Source organism: Manis pentadactyla, chromosome 10 (assembly GCF_030020395.1).
Source record: "Manis pentadactyla isolate mManPen7 chromosome 10, mManPen7.hap1, whole genome shotgun sequence".
NCBI classification, from domain to species: domain Eukaryota; kingdom Metazoa; phylum Chordata; class Mammalia; order Pholidota; family Manidae; genus Manis; species Manis pentadactyla.
In genome coordinates, this window is record NC_080028.1 from 11,276,028 (window position 1) to 11,296,260 (window position 20,233).

At 43.4% G+C, this 20,233-nt stretch overlaps 1 protein-coding gene across 23 annotated transcripts in view; it reads left to right on the forward strand.

Annotated features, from left to right (window-relative positions):
- Positions 1 to 3,102: 3,102 nt before the first annotated feature.
- RBFOX2 (RNA binding fox-1 homolog 2) overlaps positions 3,103 to 20,233 on the forward strand; it is a 292,632-nt gene continuing 275,501 nt past the window's right edge. For 4 of the 23 annotated variants that reach the window (XM_057486400.1, XM_057486405.1, XM_057486403.1 and 1 more), the window contains exon 1: positions 3,108 to 3,775. In XM_057486400.1, the coding sequence (XP_057342383.1) occupies positions 3,590 to 3,775 (186 nt within the window). In that variant the 5' untranslated portion in view covers positions 3,108 to 3,589. Of the gene's footprint in view, positions 3,776 to 20,233 lie in introns of all 23 variants that reach the window. The other 19 variants (XM_036891523.2, XM_057486401.1, XM_036891522.2 and 16 more) reach the window with 11 other exon arrangements.

Genomic DNA, 20,233 nt, shown 5'->3' on the forward strand with positions numbered 1-20,233 from the left:
CACCAGAGTCCATGTTCCTTACTGCTATGAGCGATGACCTCCTTATTTTAATACATTACAATTGTCCTTTTATTTATTCATCCCTTCTTTCCTAGGCTGTGAGCTCCAGGAATTAATTTTACTCATTTTGATATTCCAGACTCTTGCCCATAGTTTGTCAAAGGGATAAATGAATAAATACCAGGACTCCAGTAGTTTCTGCAGCTAAAAATTCTTCCTAGGAAAACATTCTTTAATTGTCCTCTTTCTCTGTAGTGTTTTACAACCACCTGTTCCCAAACAGGGAGCTGTAGATGTGTATGAAAGAAATGATCTGGTTCTTTGTGCTGCCATGGGTACATTTGGCCTTTTCTACTATTTATAGACTTCTATTCTCTCTCTCCCTAAATGCTTAATGCTTGTTTACAGGGCAGGTCTGATTTCTCTTTGTTCTGCCTGGTCATTCAAACATGCCTATACCACATCATTCTATTTCTTAGGGACATGTGCACTACTTGAATAACAATACTTTGAGTCACAAGCAGCTCTGATCCCAAATCTCATTTCTTGCTGGGTCATAGAGCAGCCCAGTGAGGACCTGATATCATTGAGATTCCGATACTTTGGCAGGCAGGTAGAGAGGGGAGGAGAATTCTTAAGATACTATTTCAGAAAGTAAAATTTTCAGAAGACCAAACACTGATGCACCAAGGTTAGAAAAAAAAAAAACATTGTTGTTCCATAGGCCACCAGGAGACATTCTGCATTTTCTTCAAAGCCACAGTGCTGGGTTGGACAGGGTCAAACCCCACCTGCTGTGGGTACTGTCACCTGGGACCCCTGACCTAGGTTAGGGCTGCCTAATTCAGCTCAAGAATAAGCTTGCCAGCATTTGAACTTCCAATTTAATGGCCCAAATAGCAGTATTAAGAGATACCTGGGCTTCTCTTACCAGTCCCATGGACCCCTATAGCCAGTAGCTTATTATCACTAACAAATTAGATGATAAATATTTACCACTTGCAAAACAGTTAGTATATGTCAGACACTGTGCTAAGTGTTTGTCTCATTTAATCCTTAGAACAGCACTGTGCTATTATTGTCATCTTATAAGCAAGGAATGGAAGGCTTAGTGAAAATATGTGATTTACCCAGCATGGTAGTTGCAACAAAGGGTGACTTGGGAGCTTGGTCTGCCCATCTTAACATCTAGCAGCCCCACAGAAGCCACCTTCCAAAAATTAAAAAACCCAATACTAATGATAATCTATTTTTCTGACAATATTTTCTGATCTTGACAGTGGTGTGAAGTTTTTTTCATTCTCATTTAAGATGTAAATAAAATAACAGGTAACATTTATTGAGTGCTTTCTATAGACCAATCTGTTTGAAGTTTTTAATTTGGGTAACTCATTGAACATTCATAATAATCCTTCCAGGAAGGTACTCTTATTATCCTACTTTTCAGAGGAAGAAATGAGGCAGAGGGAGGCTAAATAGCTTTGACAGAGTACCATGACTTATAAGTGAAAGAGTGAAAACTTGGTAGTTTTTATTGATCAGTAATACAGCCTAGGTAAAGATAATGTGCTCACTATGAGAGAACAGCTTCAAGACAAGTCCTCCAGGCCTCTGTTCCAACCAGTCTGTAGGCTTTAGACCGATATTATATTGAAATTCTTCAGGCATCAATGGTCTGACATCACACGGTCAGTAGGTGGTAAGCTTGGATTCAAACCAGGGTGGGCCTAACTGCAAAGCAGGGATCTTTCACCACTATACTGTTTCAGCACTACCCGGATTAAACCAAAGTTCAAAGGACAGAGCACAGACCCATTTGGAAATGACGGTAGAAATCACCTAACCTAGGTTTCTCAACCTCAGCACTATTGCCGTCCTGGGCTGGACTGCTACGGGGACTGTCTTGTTCATAGCAGGTTTTTGAACATTCCTGGCCTCTCCCCTGGATACTAGCAACCCACCTCCACCTGCTGCCCCCCAGGTGGAGCAACCACAAATGTCTCCAGATGATGACAAATATCCTGGTGAGAAGGGGAAGGTGAAAAATTGCTCCTGGATGTGAACCACTGATCTAAACCATCTCCTCACATTACAAATGACAGAACAGGAGCCCAAAGAGATGAAGTAGCTTTTTTAAGCTAGTTAGCAGAAACCACCAGGCTGTTTATCCAACATCACTGTATCCATCCCTCTAATATACAGGGCATGCTACGGAACCGAGGGAAAGTAGATGCCCTCTTGGTAGTCAGGTAGGAGAGATTTTGTTGCACAAATGTGTCTAATTGTATGAAGTTGTATAAATTGTATAACTGTATAAGTTGTATAATTGTATAAAGTGTTACAATAGACAGCAAGGTGTAGAGAAAAAAGTATGAGATGTGGATCTCCTACTGTTTAGCCTCTGGACTTATCCAAGCTTCAGCTTCAGTAACAATGAAACAGAGATCATGGTATCTGCTCTGCCTATACCGTCAGCTTCAAAACGGGTCTGTGAACTCACTGCGCAAACTGTAAAGCTCTTACGAACGTCAGGTATGATTAAGATGATCAGGAATGTGATACTCATGACTTGAGTAAAGATTTTCAGAACTGGGGAGATCCATGTAGTCAGGGCTTTATTTTTGGAACTTCTAACTCGAGACCCCCATTACTCTGCGGGAGAGGGAACAAAGAGCCCCCACCCACCAAGTGCCTCTTCCCTTGCCTATAACCAACACGACCAGACAGCAGGCTCCGGTCCTAACTGCATAGTCCCGCAACAGGGAGTCGCTACTGGGCCCTCGGGCCTCTCAAGCTCGCCGGCCCTCAGCTGTGGCACCGCCCTTAAAAGAACAGACCCCGCCCCCTTCGAGCCGGCTGGAACTCCAGCCTTGCCGCCCTTCCAGGACAGCACCTCGCTGGTGCCGGAGATTCCCGAACTTCCCCGATCTCTCGCGTCCTCCCTCGGGCGCTCGGAGCGGAGGCGGCGGAGATTGCCGAGGGGAGCTGGCCCCGCCCCCCAGCTCCGCCCCCTCCGCCCCCTCCGCCACAGGCTCCCGCGCGGGCAGGAGTCCCAGATCCCGGTCCCTCCCTCCTCCTTTCTCTCTCCCCGCCTTCCCGGTGCTGCCACAGTGGCGGGTCGCGGGATCCCGGCCAGTCAGCTCGTTCCTGCCTCCAGCAACTCCTCCCCCCAAAATAAACACCCCTCCCCACGCCTCGGGAGCCCGGACCGCCCCCTTCCTCCCTCGGCCCCGCGTGTGGTGAGGGACGGTGCGAAGGAGCGAGCGCGGGCCGGCGGGCGAGCTCCGTGAGTGCGAGAGGCGGGGCGCGCGGGGCGCCGGGCCGGGCCGGGGGCCGCGTGTGCGCGTGGGGGTGCGAGCGAGTGCCTGTCGCGACCCGTCGGCGGCGCAGAGCCGAGGACCCGGCTAGCGACGAGCAGCGACCGCCAGCCGCGGAGGAGCGCCGGGCCCGCGCACGCGCGCGCGCGCACGCACGCACGCGGGGCGGGGGCAGGCGCGCGCCCGCCTGTCGCGACAGTCGGGCCGAGGCCCAGGGGGAGGTGGCCTGTCGCGGGACGCCCGGCTCCCGGAGGCGAGGGGGGCGCGGGCGGATGGCGGAAGGCGCCCAGCCGCAGCAGTCGCCTCAGCTCGGCCCCGGCGCTGCTGCCCGGGGGATGAAGCGGGAGTCGGAGCTGGAGCTGCCGGTGCCCGGAGGGGGAGGAGACGGAGCCGAACCGGGCCTGAGCAAGCGGCCGCGCACCGAGGAGGCGGCGGACGGCGGCGGCGGCGGGATGCAGGTGACCGCGCGGGGTGGACGACGCGTTACCGCGGGGGCGCGGCGCGGGGGCCGGGAGGGCGGCCCGGGGCTCCAGGGCGGGTGGGGGGGGGCTTCCCGGGGTCCTGGCTTGGGGGCGGGAGGGGGCCGGTTGAGGCCTGTTTGGAAGGTGGGGCGAGCCCGGGCTGAGAGGCGACGGGTGCGGGAGGACCGGTGTACCCCAGAGGGTCCTGTTTCTTGAGGGGACGAGGGGGCATGACGCGTGAGTACGTTTTGGGGGGAAATCGAACATAGTTGAGCAGGATTTCATTTCTTCAAACCCTTCCTTAGTTCCTAGGGATGGAGTGGAAGCCGGGAGATCCTGGGTCTGTTGCCCAGAGAGCTGCGGGACGGAGTCAAAGACGGGGGTGCAGTGGGGGGACTGGGTGGTGGGAAACCTCCCAGGAAGGTTTGCTCAGACCTTTTTGTCAGACCTCGACACACACTGGCATGGGGAAGGGGAGCGGCATATAAAGGAGTGGAAAGCGAGAAAACTCCTCGACAGCTCAAAGGGGATGTGGCTTAGATTGTGGGTTCAATCAGTTACACAAGGAGTGTGAGAAGTACCAGGAGTTTGGGTAGCGTTGTTGGGACACCGTGGTGCTCAGTCTCATTAACTTGGTGAAGCATGCCAGTGAGTCTGAAGAGAGACACAGGACATGCCGCTTCTGTGCTTTGTCAGTTGTACTTAGATGGCTAGGGCACCGGCTAGTTCTTCAACGCCCTGGGGTATAAAACAAAAGTTTTAGAAGATTGGTTTCTGACTTGGGAACTCAAGGATAAGCTGGTTGATTTGGGTGGGGAATGGGAAAAGTAGTGATGATAATCAGTTTGAGGAAGAGCATGAAACTGGTAGGTTTTAGGATTTGGTCTGCTCAGAAAATACTTGCTATGAAATGGTGGGGGCTCACCTACCAGCAATCATTTAGAATATCTGCCTAATTCTTTTAGAATCATAGAATGTTAGAGATGTAAGGGACCAGAGACGTTATCTTTTCTAGGGGTTCTTAACCTGGAGAGACTTGGAAGATTATTTGGCAAAATAGTTTCCCTGCACTTTTTTTAGGGGAAGGAAATTGTTTTCATCATTGTTTTTTTTTTTTTTTTTTGGAGGGAATTCAAGTCCCAAAATGTTTTAACCACATCGTTTTAAATACGGGGAATCAAAAGTCTAGAGAAGACCAGTGACTTGCCTAAGACCACCCAGTTAGCTGGTAGTAGAACTAGAAGTCTAGTTTAGTCTTGTATTTCCTATTCCTGTGCTCTCCATTACACCACTCTTGGAAATCCCTGCAGTGCCAGAAGACTTCCTGTGCTCTGCTCCCTGCTTTTCAAGGCTCTGCCTGACTTCCTGTGTTAGAGATGGAGCTGTATTTAAGCCTGGCATGTTTGCTGTGCTTGGTCTCCTTTGCAGAGGCCACTCTGTTAACTTGTGTTGTTTTGGGTAGAGTAATCCTTTTAGTGTTTATTTTTTGAATTCATGTGTTTAGTTTGCTTGCTTTTGTTCTCCATTAGAGCTCTGTTTCAAGCAGAGAGATTGTGAGAAGTAAAAGCTCAGGGCCATGGAAAAAATATATAGCCTTCAGATGAGGTGGGTTAACATTGTATGATAGGGAGAGAAGACTGGGTGTGGATGCTGGTGAGCAGGTTCTGCTTGGTGTGTGCACATATCTATGTCTGTCTGTATTTATTTATTGCTTTTGTCAATCATGGTTATAAGTAAGACACCCCTTCCCTTTCTTCCTGGTGCCAATTATTTGCTGGTTGTTTTCAAATTGGCTAAGGATAGTAGTATTTGGAAATGGAGCAGTGTATAGGGACTTTGGAGTATGCAGAGGAAGGAGTGGATTAGGTCTGTTGAGTACAAATGGACTACTTAGAACTATTCCACAGTGTTTTTTCACTGTCTGTATTTGCAGATTTTTATTTTTCACTCTGTGCATTCTTACTGTTGTAGTTTCAACACACTATACAGGTATTTGAGTTTTCATTGATTTAGCCCCTTGTCTCTGTTTCCTTAGTTGTAAAATAAAGTGTTCGTACAGGGTAATTTCTAAGTTACCTTCTGAAAAATATGTCAAATTCTCTGACCTTGAGGTACTTGGTGCTTACAATCTAGGGAGACAAACTGGGTGAAAAAACAAAAAAAGTGTGTGTATAGATATATATATATATATATATATATGTAGATGTATGTGTATAAACTTTTTTTGTATGTTCCAGAGGAAAAGGAGTAGAGATACCACAGAGTGGATGCATGTCATAAAGCATTGCATAATTTAGCCTCAAAGTATGCAGAGGATTTGTGCCACTGGATCCAGAAGAAGGAGGGAGAGTCATTCCTGCTGAAATGATCAAAGAAGGCTTTATGGAGAGATTGAAACTTAAAGTGTATTTGGGAGTAAAGGAGATATAATGTTCCTGAAAAGATAAAATTTAAGCCTGGGTGACTTACACCTCTAGGACTTTTCCTATATCATTCTGATAATAATGATACAATAGTTAATGTTCATTTAACTGATGTTTATCGAGCAGCAGCTGTATGCTGGGCACTGTTTTAAAACCTAGGAACTGTGGTAGTGAATGAAACAAAGACCCTGTTTCACGGAACTAATGTTCTAATTGACAGAAACAGACAGTAAGAAATCAACAACTATTATTAGGTGGTGGTGAATGCTAGGAAGAAAAGCTGATCTGGGAAAGGGGTAGTGATGAAGACGGTCATGGAAGGCCTATCTGCTAAAGGAGTGAGAGAGTGGGCCAGTCATGTATTTGAGGAAAGGGTTCAGGTAAAGGAACTGAGGGCGTAGAGGCTTTGAGAAAGAAGTGTACTTGGTGTGTTTGAGAACAAGAAACCAGTGTAGCTGGAACAGAATGAGCAGGGCGAGGCTGTCTTAGGAGATAATATCAGTGGTGTAGAAATGCCTATAGGCCCTGTGTAAATTGCACACTTACAAATCTAGAGTAGCCAACTGTTGTGGTATATGCTTTTGTCTTAAAGCATTTTTTTCTCATACCTTAACACAATTGGAGTTTTTCTGAGGTTATAGCTCCTTCTGGAAGCCTTTCCTGACAGCTTTGTTCACACCAGGCAGACCTTCCTCTTGACTTCTGTTATATCGATGCTTAATTATGCATCATCTTGTATTGCCCCTAAATTGCTTTACTCGTTTCTCTAGTGATAGTGTAAGCACTTAGAAGACTGGAACTATATTTTCTTTGTATTTATCCTTTATAAATAATACATAGTAAGGACTAGTGCCTGTTAAGTTTGAAGTTGAAATTTACCTTTTACAAATACTTAAGGAATAAAAAAAAATCATGAAATTCAAGGGTGAGAGTACTTTCATGAAATTGCCCAGTCTTTTGAGTGTGAAAGGATTAACCCCTTTTTACAGAAGAAAGTCATTTTACTGGGGTTCATTTCCCAAGGCCACTTTTTAAATGGAGCTACAACTCTAAGCTATGAATTCCAAAGCTGAGCTCTGTTGAGTCACAGCCATTGAGCTTTTGGAGTAAAATCATTACTTCCCAATGGAGCGCAGGGGACACAAGAGTCTTTGGTGCTTATGTTATAATCCTTAGGCTAAGATGGAACCCTAGGGGAGGGAGGAAGGTCCCTCCTTTCAAGGGCAGTGTGAGGAAGCTTTATGTGGATGGAAGGGGAGTTTAGCACAGCTTGCTGCTACATAGAGATAGAGGACCCTTGGCCGCAGAGTCAGAGGGAAGAGAGAGTCAACCTGAAAACTGAACTGTGGTTTGAGAAATGCAGTTGGTTGTTAAAGAGAGTACTTGGAAATACTGTACTCTGACCTGGTGGACAGTTAAATGAGTTACAGCACAGATATTAGAAGTTCATTTCACTTTAAGCAAGTCTGATTATGTGTGAAACTTGGGCTTTATAAACCTACTGAGGAATTATTCTTTTGGTTAGCTCTGCCAGTGAATATAAACAATTTGATGAATAAAAACTCAAATTTTGTGTAACTTTTTAGGAACTTAGCTGCTATATAAGGCAAGATGCACCTTAATTATTACTTATACCTTTCAGTTAAATTCTTCATGGGAATGAAATGGTAGTATGTGATTGTTATATGGCCAACTAACTGCTTCTGACCACCCAGTAGTAAGTCCCACTTAGCTAAGTGGGCTCAGCAGTTGTTCGTATAAATGGTTGATTCAAGTAGTAGGAACATTTTCTTTCTGGTCTCAGGGAAGGGGTTCCAGGGAGCCTGCAATTGCTATGTGGATGCTGTATTTCTTGAAGTAGGTTATCTTCCCATTTGCTTATTTCTGGGTTTCATTGCCCTGAGATGGATGTTTCTTTGGACTCTCATTTGGATGTTTGATGCTGAAACTGAACATTATGATACCATTTGAGTAGTGATATAAAAATGATGTGCTTCCTTTCAGGTAATTTCATGAACACTAAAATTATTGAATTTTTATTTTCTACATGTCTTAGTTGGCTTGGGCACAATAACAAAATACCATAGACTGGGCGCTTCAACAACAGAAATTTGTTTCTCACAGTTCTGGGGGTCAGAAGTCCCAAGATCAAGGTGCTAGCAGATTTGCTCTTTGGTGAGAACTGGCATCTGGCTTGTAACAGCTGCCTTTGCTGTTGGTGTATGCTGGTGGAGAGAAAGAGCCATCTCTCTTCCTGTTCTAATAAGGGTGCTAATCTTATTCTAGGGGCCCCATCCTCACGACCTAATAATCTAAACCTAATCACCTCCCAAGGGCCCTACCTCCAAACACCATCACGTTGTAGGCTAGGGCTTCAACATATTACTTTTGGGGGAACACAGCCATTCAGCCTATAATGCTACCAGAGGGGCAAATATTGTAGATGGAGAAACTGAGGCACATTCATGTAAAAATTACTGATTTTTTTCAAGCCTCACAGGGAAACCTGTGAATATAAAACTTGGAATGTCTTTGAGAAGAGAAAGTCAGATCTGAATTTAAATAGAATTATTCTTCAGGGTGACTCAAGAGATTAGCCTGAATTGAATTTGTCTCCCAACTCCCTCTCTCATTTTCTAGCCACCTTGTCATTTTTTTTCTCTATCACACTGACATGTGAACACAACAGAAGCTAACTGGAGATTTAACTTTTATTTTGATATAAAACACTGGAGCAGACAGGCTTCAAGATTACAGGGTGTGGAGAAAGATTCAGTATACTACTCAGTGTAAACAAAAAAGTTGCTAGTGAATCTCTAGTTTAACATCTCTCATGATGCCAGCTTGATGTCAGGCTTTAATAATTTGTAGAAACAATAATGATGGTCATTTTAGTGAGCAGATTTGTTTGTATTTTTGTTGATACACATTTGTAAAGCATAGTTAAATGTCTGTCTGGTGCAAATGTGCATTTCCTTCAAAGACAGAAGCGAAGAACATCAGAGATGATGGAAAGGAAATGGCAGTAATTGGAGTGAGCAGACAGATGGAGCGAGGAGGGGCAGTGAGTACTTGGGTGTTGTCAGTGGCCCCTAGGAGTATTGAGTTTCTCATTCTTCTCTCCTACAGCCCCAGTACAAGCAGGCGGCTTACGTGGGTAAAGTTTCATTACCTAATCCATTGCAGATCAGCTTGAATAAACTCATTGGCTGATGCTGATCTAGTTAGAAGGTAGTGCAAAGCTGCTTGGGCCAGGATTGGGGCAAATCGGATCAGAACTGCCACGGGACTCTGGACATATTTCTGTAATTTGGGTGGGTAAAAACTCATGATAACATGAGTGAACAAATCACCAGGAGGGTTTTTCAAACATTGTCTTGGGGACTCTGATGGGAAAATGTATGGAGGATTTGCTATATTTCTTTGGAAGATAGCTAAGGTGCTTTGATTATTTGAGTCTGAATGTTTTTTTGTCACTGGTGCTCAGGAGTGACCTTTTGAAGTAGTATTTGGAGATTCCAGTTGTGATCACTCAACTGTGACCTCTCTGAGTTATCCCTTAATCCGAGACTGTGGGTTATGGGCCTCTCTCCTTAAAGGGGAGATATTGTTATTATTACCAACCTTAACATATAATTATATTTGTTATCCATATATACTTGAATTGTGGTATAGTGAAATAAATACTATTTCTAGTTTCTCATATTTGGTAAGCTCCTCCATTTACCAACTGAGTGACCTTTGGCAAGGTATTTAACGTCTGAGCTTCTGTTTACAAATCTGTGAACTGGGAGAATTAAAATATACTCTGATGAGCTGCTATTATAAGTAACTGAGATTATTTAAAATGCCTATCATGGAATCCAGCAGTAAATGTTTATTTCTTGCCTCCCTTATAACCTATTGTTAGTCCAGGGAGAGGAAACCCCGGGGCAAAATACCTCTTAAAACCGAAATCAGTCAAAGGGAGAAATAAAGTTTAAAACCCATTTATTGCTTACAAACTGCTGCCCAGCCCATGTCTCTCTCCTGCTCCAGAAGCAGCAAAAACTGGCGAGCAAGCCAGCCACCCTTCCCTTACCTCTCAGGTTCAGATACGCCCTTGTTGCCCAGGTAATTACCCACTGATATGGAGAACTTCTCTCCACCCCTGAGGAATGATGCAAATGCCCTAACGCCATACTTCTTTCCACTTTTGACTGTCTATTGATAATGCAGATGTACTAAAGCCAGGTGAGATATTCTGGAAATATTACAATTTTATCCACAGGCCACCCCTCCAGAAATCTTGCCTTACAATTTACTCGTTCCCCCTCTTCCAACCAATCTAATAACATACAATAGCAACAGCAATAAAATCTTCTTAAGCCAGAAGATTCAGCTTATGCAGATTAAGTAAATGTACAATCTCTCACTAAGCACAGAATATATGTCTACACTTGTTTACTCATTCCTAACAACCATGCTAGATTGCTCACAAAACTTTTACCAAATAGTAGATAAAGTCAGGCCTCTCTTTAAGCATTTTTTTCTTGACAACAGCAACACAATCATGATAATTCTCAAGCCAGAGGATTCAGCTAGGTTCAAAGTCCCATGCAGATTAAGTCCAAAGCTCATCCATTCCAGCCATCAGGTGGCAGCTGCAGCCAGGGGGGCGCATCCAGGACACAAGGACTGTAGAAGCAAATAACGGTGATTTTGGGGGGCCACTTTGCTGTTATTCTAGGAATACACAGGAGACCAGCTTCCAGGCCTTTTCCCCAAGGTGCCAGAAGAGCCAGCCATCACCAATTCATGTGTTGAAATGTCCAAGGCCATGTCCATTTTATTCTTAGTTGCTGCACCCATCCTTGCAATGCATGTCCAATAAAGTCGGTGCTTTTATTGCTCTTAATCACCGCTAGCTAGCCATAGGCTGCAAAGATGCTCTAGGCCCCTCTTGGTGGTTTGCTGATGTGTACAACGTGCAGGGAACTCCTTCTGGGCTCAGCCGACTTCTCCAAAGGTCAATGGCAAGCCCCACCGACTGGCTACAGCCCACATTGTCTTTTGCCCCGTGTGCAACAAATGCTGATGTAGCCATTGGGCTACATCAGAGGCAGGTTTCCTTCTAGCCAGTGCACCTGGGCCAGTGCGTCTCTTTCATCATTCCCTGGGGATGCCAAAGGCAAATGGCCAGTCACATGATATATGGTAGGTGTCTGTGCCACACCACTCTGTGGTCTTTGGGTCCAGTCTCTCACCCACCCTGCAATGGGATAGGAGGTTACTACCTTGGTCGGAGCTGTTCTGGCGATGGGCTCCGTAGCCAGCAAGGCATGGTAACACAGCAGCCAGTTGCTTTTCTATCAAGGTGACCTGGACATCCGCTCCTTTCCATAGTTGTGTCCAGACTCTGGCAGGCAGCAGGAGCAGCAGCAGTGGCAGAAGCAGTAGCCTTACGCTCGGGCCATGGACTGGGGTTGGTGCGGCCAGCAGCGGTGGTGGCGCCTCCATGACCACACGAGTGTCAACACACGTCCCTCAGCATGAGCACCACTTCTCCCCATCATTTCTAGGGGCGGCCCTCCCAAAGGTCACACCCATTATGACAGATTTCAGGTTCAGAGGAATCCTGCCGACTGCACCAGATGTTAGTGTGGGGAGAGGAATCCCTGGGGCAAAATACGTCTAAAAATGGAAATCAAACGGAGAAATAAAGTTTAAAACTCATTTATTGCTTACAAACTGCAGTCCAGCCCATGTCTCTCCTGCTCCAGCAGCAGCAAAAACTGGGGAGCAAGCCAGCCACCCTCCCCTTAACCTCTCATGTTCAGACACGCCCTTGGTTGCCCAGGTAATTACCCATTGATATGGACATGAACTTCTCTCCACTCCTGAGGAATGTCGCAAATGCCCTAATGCCATACTTTTCTCCACCTTTTGAACACCTATTGATATGCAGATGTACTAAAGCCAGGCGAGATATTCTGGGAATATTACAATTTTACCCACACCTATACAGCACTCAATGAGTTCCTGCTTACTGCTTGATCAGCATGTGGTTAACTGGCTTCCTATAAGTGTCAGAGTTGGGCACTGCTGGAGAGAAGCAGTGTGTTAAACTGTGAAACCCAATTTGCACATCATCCTGGTGGAGTTGGGAAATGGACCTGACCATGGTGTTTTCTCTAGATAGAGGAAGAGGAGATAGTTACTTCTTTGCTAAGGACTAAAAGGTGTACTGAAGTGGCAGTACCTGCTTCAGGCATGTGGACATTTCTCAGAAACTGTGGGATCTCTGCTGGGAGTGTGGGTGACTGATGAACTGTGTTGGTGGTACATGGGATGCAGGAGTGGTGAAAATGTCATTTGTGTTTCAAATGTTACAAGGTTTGTTGGTTAAGTATGTTGCATCAGATAGATGGCACTTTTTGTTCTCATTTTGGTTTGTGGAAGTTGAACTGGGATGCCTTTGTCTTTGGTGGTCTCTTTCCAGTCTCTTCAAACCCACCCTCAAGACTGCTAACAGAGTCATCCATCTCAAAGAGTTTAAAATCATTTGATAGCTTATATTGGCTTCTGGATAAAGTCCGTTCTCTCATTTGGCCCACCGGGTCCTTCTGGCCGGACTTCTTCTGCCTGCTTTTCTAGCCTCATCTCTATCTATACTTCACCTCCAAGTACATGTTCAGGGGCTTGTAGTTTCCTAAGCATGCTGTGCTACTCAGGCTCAGTAATATCTCTGTGCTTTTGTTTCTGTTCCTTCTGCCTGAAATTCCTGCATCACATATCTCACTTGCTAGGCCCTGTCTTCAAGAATCAGTTGGTATATTGATTGCTCCTGGATGCCTTTTGTATCTGCTCCTATCCCTCCCACATTCCTGCCAGTTTCCAAAACATCATGTCCATAGCTCTGTTTTAGGACTTTTTAGATTAACATTTGTTTAAATGTTTGTCCCTCCACCCTTACCCAGAACTGAGATCAAGTGATCCTTTGGGATCTGTAGGATTTAGCACTGTGCCTGGGCCAGAGTAGTTGAGAAACTATTGTTCTTGTTGAATTGTACTTTGTCTTCCCTGCTTCTCAGTTGTGGCCTGCCAAGGCTTTACTTGTTTCTCCAGATTTTCCCTGGGGTGTCTGCTTGCCAGCTAGTGTGAAGACTGTGTGTTGTGGGGTTTGTGAATGGTACCTGATCTTTCCATTGATACCAGGGTGAAAGGTGAGAGAGGGGTCTTTGAAAACAGAAGCTGGGGTGGAATTTAACTGCTGAATGTGTTGGGTGGGCATGGCAACCTGTTGTTTAGTTTCCTGTGCTCAAATATTAATTGAGTGCATGTGTGTATGTCTAAAAAGTGCTTTGTGATGGTGTGGTTAAGGAACCACACAAGTAAGGGGCAATTAGAGCTAACCTGTTCCAGTTCACTGGAGCAGTCTGTTGATCTACCTGTTACAGTGCTGCTGAGAGATTCTGGAGTGTTGCAGTTTGGATATATTACCACCATTTGGTACTAAACCCATTTGATCAACTGTGGACCTTAATCTTTCCCTTCTCAACCAATGAATTTCATAAGCTTTTGGTGGCTTGTTTTTATGGATGCAGGAAAAATACCAAACTGAGACACCTCACAAAATACACATAGTTTTTCAGATCACTCATTGGATATGCTTGAAATTGAGGAAGCTTGATAGAGTTCTTTTAAATCTCAGCTTTGGAGGTACATTCATAGAAGTATTTCACAGGAATCATCGCTCCCTGGCCCTTGTTCTCCCTGCCTCCTTCCTTTTCAGCTTCTGATTTGTGCTTCTCTGTGATCCTTGTCTGTTCGCCAACCTCCACACTTACCTTGCTAGTTTAGTGGGGGTCTCTTTAAAGGCGAATGGGTGTACTTTGTAGTGCCTCTGGCTTTTTGAATTCTGAATGAGTAAAGCAGTTTCTAAGAAGGAAATCAGAGAGAGAGTGAGAGCAACCAGTAATATCACTTCCTTCTGACATGTTTTGCACATACGTGGCATCTAGAAATTTCAGCTGCGGATTTAAGGCACAGAACACATGATGAATACCACTTACAAAGTAGATGACAATTTTGAATTGCCAAATAATAATGGTTGAGTAACTGCTTAAAAACCGATTTTTCCCAAGGGTGGAAACTGAGCCTTTGAAGTTCAGACTTCCACATGGGTGTGTTCAACCATAATACGTGGGTTTTTTAGGGACCTTTGTCCTAGATAATATTCTGGTATATGGGTTTCTTTTCCATATAGAGACGTGTTCCTTGGTTTCTCTTTTGCTGAGGAAAAGAGAGTTTGCACTGAATATTGGATATTTTATTCCAGGCATGTGGTTTTTGAGGAGGCATACTGTTTATTTTTCATTTTGGCTGCACTGATTTTGTCAGATCCTAATTGCAAATACCACAAGCAAAACATTTATTGTGAGGAATGGGTGGGGTTAGCTGCAGGACTCTTAGCTCCAGGGTGGGGTGGGAGTGGAAGCAACACTAGTAGAACCAGGGGAAGTGCAGACATGGTCACTGGGGGGTTTGAATGTGGGCTCCTGCTTGAGTTGGAACACTTTTGGAACAGAGGCTTATGGGAAGTTCTTCTAATTGCTTTATTTTGATGAACTTTTTCCCTGCAAATTGGCAGCTGGAGGAGGGTGCGTTAGGTGCTGTCAGCCAGGATGATTGCTAAAGCAGACCTATATGGATTTCATTTAGGGGTTTATTTCAGGGGTATGTGGTTTGTCCTGAGTCAAGAGGGCTTTGGTTCCATTTTCCTGGAAGTTGGTGGACTTCCCTGAGCCTGCTCTTTTTGTCCTAGATTGTTAGGCAAGTAGAAAAGCAGCTTGCATAGTTAGCCCTTGTTGCATGGAGCTTATCATTGGGCATCCTCTCCTGGGGATTTTTATACAGTCACATTTATGGCCTTACATTTTTTTTCTTTCTGCAGTTCAGTGCTCCATAAAAATCCTGAGGAGGGTGGGTAATACTTTTAGGTAGAAGGCAGGAATTGTTTAGCTCCCACCCTGCCTTTCTTACTCACTGCCCCCTTTCCCCCCATCCTTTGTGAAAGAATCTGCAAATGAGGTCACTTATTCCCTAATCAGACTGGCTTGTCCCCTCATCAGTCTGAATATGTGACTCTGACAGCTTTCACCTGCTATTTCTGGGTTTCTTGGGGATGGGGTAGTAGGATTGTGTGATTTCAAAGGAAGAATTGGAAGCAAAGCAAAACTGAAACATGTTTTGTGGTGGCTTCCAGCACCCATGAAGCCTAACATTGGTTTGCACCCCATACAAGCTTCCAGGAACACTGTCCCTGCCAATGGTTGGCGCAGTGGGTTTGAGGACTTTGTTGGAACCTCAGGAAGTTTCTGCAGTGGCTGCCTCTCACACTGGAGGCTTTGGCAAAGCTGGCAGGGAGTTGGTAGTGCTTGTTTTGGAAGTATGGCTCGTTTTATGCTGTACATTTCTGCAAGAGGTAGAGGCAGATGCATTTAAAGAATGGAAAGTAATGCTGTACAACTGTGACTATGTGGTCCATTTCCTGCATGTCATATACATGTTTGCTATACTCAAAAGTTTTACTGCATGTTCTGTATGTTGTATTCATACATGAAGCCATAATCTGACCATAAGATGATTTGGCTAATTTTGATATCCCAGACTTTGAAGTGATACTAGTCATATTTAAAAGGTCTGTGTCAGAGCTTAGAAGTTAATATGTCTGTTGACTGCCTCCTCCCCATCCCCAGCTGCTGTGTATTATGGATTATAGGCACATCTTTTGTCCTCTACTTTGTGTTATGGGTCTTTAGCTGCTTGTTGTGATACTAGATAGGTCTTCTTGCCTGAAATGTTTTGGCTTTGAGCTGGCTGTTTTACATTGTTGGAGATTAGTGGGTTAACTTTGGCATGTTGGGTACATACAGAAGAAGTCTTTCAGAAAGGTTCTTAGTATGGACCATTAGTCATTTTTGTCAGCTGTATAAAAGTGCTGTGATTAACATGCCTGTGTATCTGTGCATATGTGCAGTTTTCCTTTATGTTTACTTTGCATTTCTCTCTCTAGTAGTTGGGACACTAAGTAATCTGTAGGCTTTGCTTTTTTTTTTTTTTTTAATTAAGGTATTATTGATACACACTCTTATGAAGGTTTCACATGAAAAAACAATGTGGTTAGTACATTTACCCATATTATCAAGTCCCCACCCAGACATCAATGCAGTCACTGTCCATCAGTGTAGTAAGATCTGTAGGCTTTGCTTTTGATCCTGAGAAGCCTGTTTCAAGAAACCTTTATATTTGATTTTCTTGAGCTTGGTGTAGGGACAATTGACTCCTACTGGGTCTTAACTTCACTATGAATTGTTACCTGCAGTGTGAGTTTTAGGCAAATAGTAAATAGTGTGTTTGTTTAAAAGTATCCCAGAGTTTGAAGAAACCTAAAAAATCTGACTGTTCAAGCACCCTGTTTTAAGCAAGGAAATGGTTCAATTCAGAGTATCCCAAGCTATTTTACACTGATTGCTCTTTGAGAAATAATAAGTATCATTCTGCCAAAAAAAAGCCAGATAACTTTGAGAGTTCAAATTTGAACTATCACATTTTACTTTTCATAATCAGATGTTGTCACTCTAAATTTATAAAAAAGTATGTTTACTGAAGATCCCATTCCTGTTCCCCATCTGCCTTGCACCCCTTCACTGAACAACTCACCCCCGTTTGTTTCTTGTATTACTCCTCCCTTTCTTTTTACACAAACACTAGCATACTCTGTATTCTTTTGCATCTTGCTTTTTCCATTTACTATATCAGAGGTCACTTTTTTTTAATACTACAGGTATGGTTTCTGTTTTTTTGTGTCATGCTTAGAAAAGTTTTTCTCACTCCAAGATTATAAAAAATATAATGGGCTTGCAGACATACCTGAGTTGGAGCCCTAGCTTTTCCACATCATAAGTGTGTGATCTTGGCTAAATTATTTAACGTTTCTAAGCCTCAGCTTCCTCCCTTTTAAAATATACTACAGGATCAGTGTAAGAATTAGAAGAGATAATGTAAGCAGTCTTAGTTCAGGGCCTGACACATAATAGGTAGTTCAATATAAAATAGCCTTTTAAAAAAATTTTAAATAACTACCAAACCCTGTTTTCTTGCACCTCATGCTTTTGTCTTCTTTAAAAGGCAGGAACAGTCTCTTAATCTTTGTATCTTTGGCCACTTCGTAAGTGCCAGGGATATGTTGTCAGAAGAACTCAGTAAATCGTTTGTGGAAACTAAACTTTTATACAATCTATTTTTAAAAATCTCCTTAATAACTTTTAGTGATTTTTTTTCTGTTAATCACCATCTCTGGATTTCAGATGTGGTGACTGAAATGCACATAATATACAATAATTAATTCTATATTATGTTTTATAGCTTATGAAATACTTTGACATAGGTCCTTACTTATTCCCTACAGCAACCCCAGAAGATAGGTGAGTCTTCCCATTTTTCAGATGGTGAAAATATACCTCTCTAAGCCTTCAAGACTAGGAAGTGGCAAAACTGATGTTTCCACCCAGATCTTGTGGCTCTTTATCCAGCTCTTTTTCCTTAGAGTCTTGAGTCCTTCAGACCAAAGGGTATGATTGATTAGGAATGGAGAGAATATGTACTTCCTTATCTTCTAAGGCCATGTATTTAATAGTGAAAACATTCACCTGTTACCTCACAGTTGCTTTATGCAGAGCTTGAAGTCAACCCCAAACCCCAGTTTCTTTCTTCAATAATTTGGGTCTAGCCAGTGTTCTGAATTGGGATTTTGCTAAAACTTACCATGTACTTTTATATTATATTAGACTTAGGTGCTTCTCTTTCCTGTAGTTTGTATTTGGGGGAAGTTAAATGGGATAATTGGTTGCTGTTTGTGTATAGTAGTTTGTTACTGTTGTTTTTTGCCTCAAAGTTAAACCATCACTAATTTTATTGTTGGTCAAATAATGATCAACAGTTGATAAATCAATGTGTTGATAAAGGAGGGTAATATAGAATCATGAGAGCTGAAGTCATCAAGAAGCTTTCTGGACCAGCTCTCTGCTTCAGTCAGGTAAAGAAATGATGTGCTCATTTTTATGGACAAGTTATTTCAGGCACGGAGAGAATATGTGAGAGCAAGAAATAAGGTCAAACTTTTTCATTTTTTAGTTTTTTTTTTTTTTTTACTATTCTAGTATGAGGTCTCTGAGAGTTTTTTGTGTGGAGTTTGTTTTTTCCCTTTCTTTTACATTTATTTTTAAGCATATAAAATGTTTACATGATTAATGATACAAAATATGCAAGTAAAATGTCTCTGCCTTCTCTCAGCTACCCAGTTTCTCTCCTTGGAGATAACCAGTATGGTTAGTTATCTGGGTATCCTTCCAGAGATAATACCTACATAATATTTTCTCCACCCTCTTTAAAAAACTCAAGTGGTAATGTTAGTACGTGTGCTATTCTGTATTTTTCTTTTCTTTGTATTTGGAGATCACTTAATATCAGTTTGTAGATTTTTTTCTCTATTTGTTAGGTTGGTGGAATTAAGATTATTCTGTTCTGGTCTACTGAAAAAACAGTTATCTAAATGTCTCTGGTAAGGATGATTCTGAACAGTACAGGATCTCATAAAGTATGAGTCTATCTTTTTATGGAATCATGGAGTCACAGGATCAGAGACCTAATCTGCATCTCTGTTCTTTCACATGAATACCCCACACAGACACCTTGACTGATGATACCGTTTAAAGATGTTTGAGTAAAAGACAGACATCTGCAGCTCTCCCTGCCCCAGTCAGCTGTTCCTGGTCTTGTCTTTTTGCACTAGTAGGCCCCATTTTGGATCAGATATCCTATTTGTTACTGAGTTAGTGGTGAGGTGATACTCAGGATCTGTCTTCAGTCATTGCACATAGAATCTAACTGCAGTGTGATTTTGTTCAGCGTGACATCTATACCAGACATGTCCAGAGTGCCCACATTTATCGTGATTTAATGTCCTTGCTGTCAGGAGGCTGTTCAGTGAACCCAGTTTGGCTTTTAATAGTAAGAAAGGAATTTCCTAATAGGTGTTTACACTCAGCAGCCATAATTGCTGTTAGTTTCACTTAACCCCTTTGTTTGTGGAAGGCCAGAATTGAGAGAATGCTCTTCATCTGTGGGATATGATCACTGTGCAGCTTTTGGGGAAGTATATAGATATGGTTCAACACACAGGGAATATTTTTCTTTTGTTTACTAGACAGTGAGTTCTAATTTAGACATAGAATTAAGGATTCCTTACTTAGGCTTGACTTATAGATCAGTTAACCATTATAGACTTCTGCATTTATAGATACGAAATGAAATTGTGGTTTTCAGAGTTGTCTTCTGCAGTGGACCTTTGTCTCTACAAGAATATTATGGAGGAGGTAGCATTCCAGCTTTTGGAGAATGAAGCCAGTTAGGGATGTGCCTTGCACTCTAGTTGAATGCTGACCCCCACTGTATAGTGATGCTAATTTCACCATACAATCTTTATGATCCCAAGGCTTTCAATGAATGAATTAGACTGCCTGGTCCCTGTCTCCCCAAGCAGTGAAAGGAAGCAGGCAGGGCACCAGATGCTCTTGTTGCTCCTTTTGCTTCCTTCATACCTGGTATAAGGTTTCCAGGCATTTGTGCAACCTGATAGCAGAGAGCGCCTGTCTGAGCAGTCTAGAGATGGGTTGGTTGGTGTCTCAAGTTACTCCATGTTTCTGATAAGAGCCATGATCCAGGCTGGTGGCTGCTGTGGGGTAGGAGCTGTCCTGTCAGTACTCTAACCATCAGGAGTGGTGGTGTGGGTCTCTGGTGTTTTAGGATTGCAATAATGTACCCAAGGCAGTTTGAGAGGTCTAGCTAGCATCTCTAGGGAAGCAACACAATTTGAGAAGTAGACCTTGTCTTAGAGGAGTTGGGTCTTAGGAAATGGTGGCACACAGGAGCAGAAGAAGCACCAACATTGAAAATAAATGCAAACCCAAGGGGTAGAAATAGTATTTTA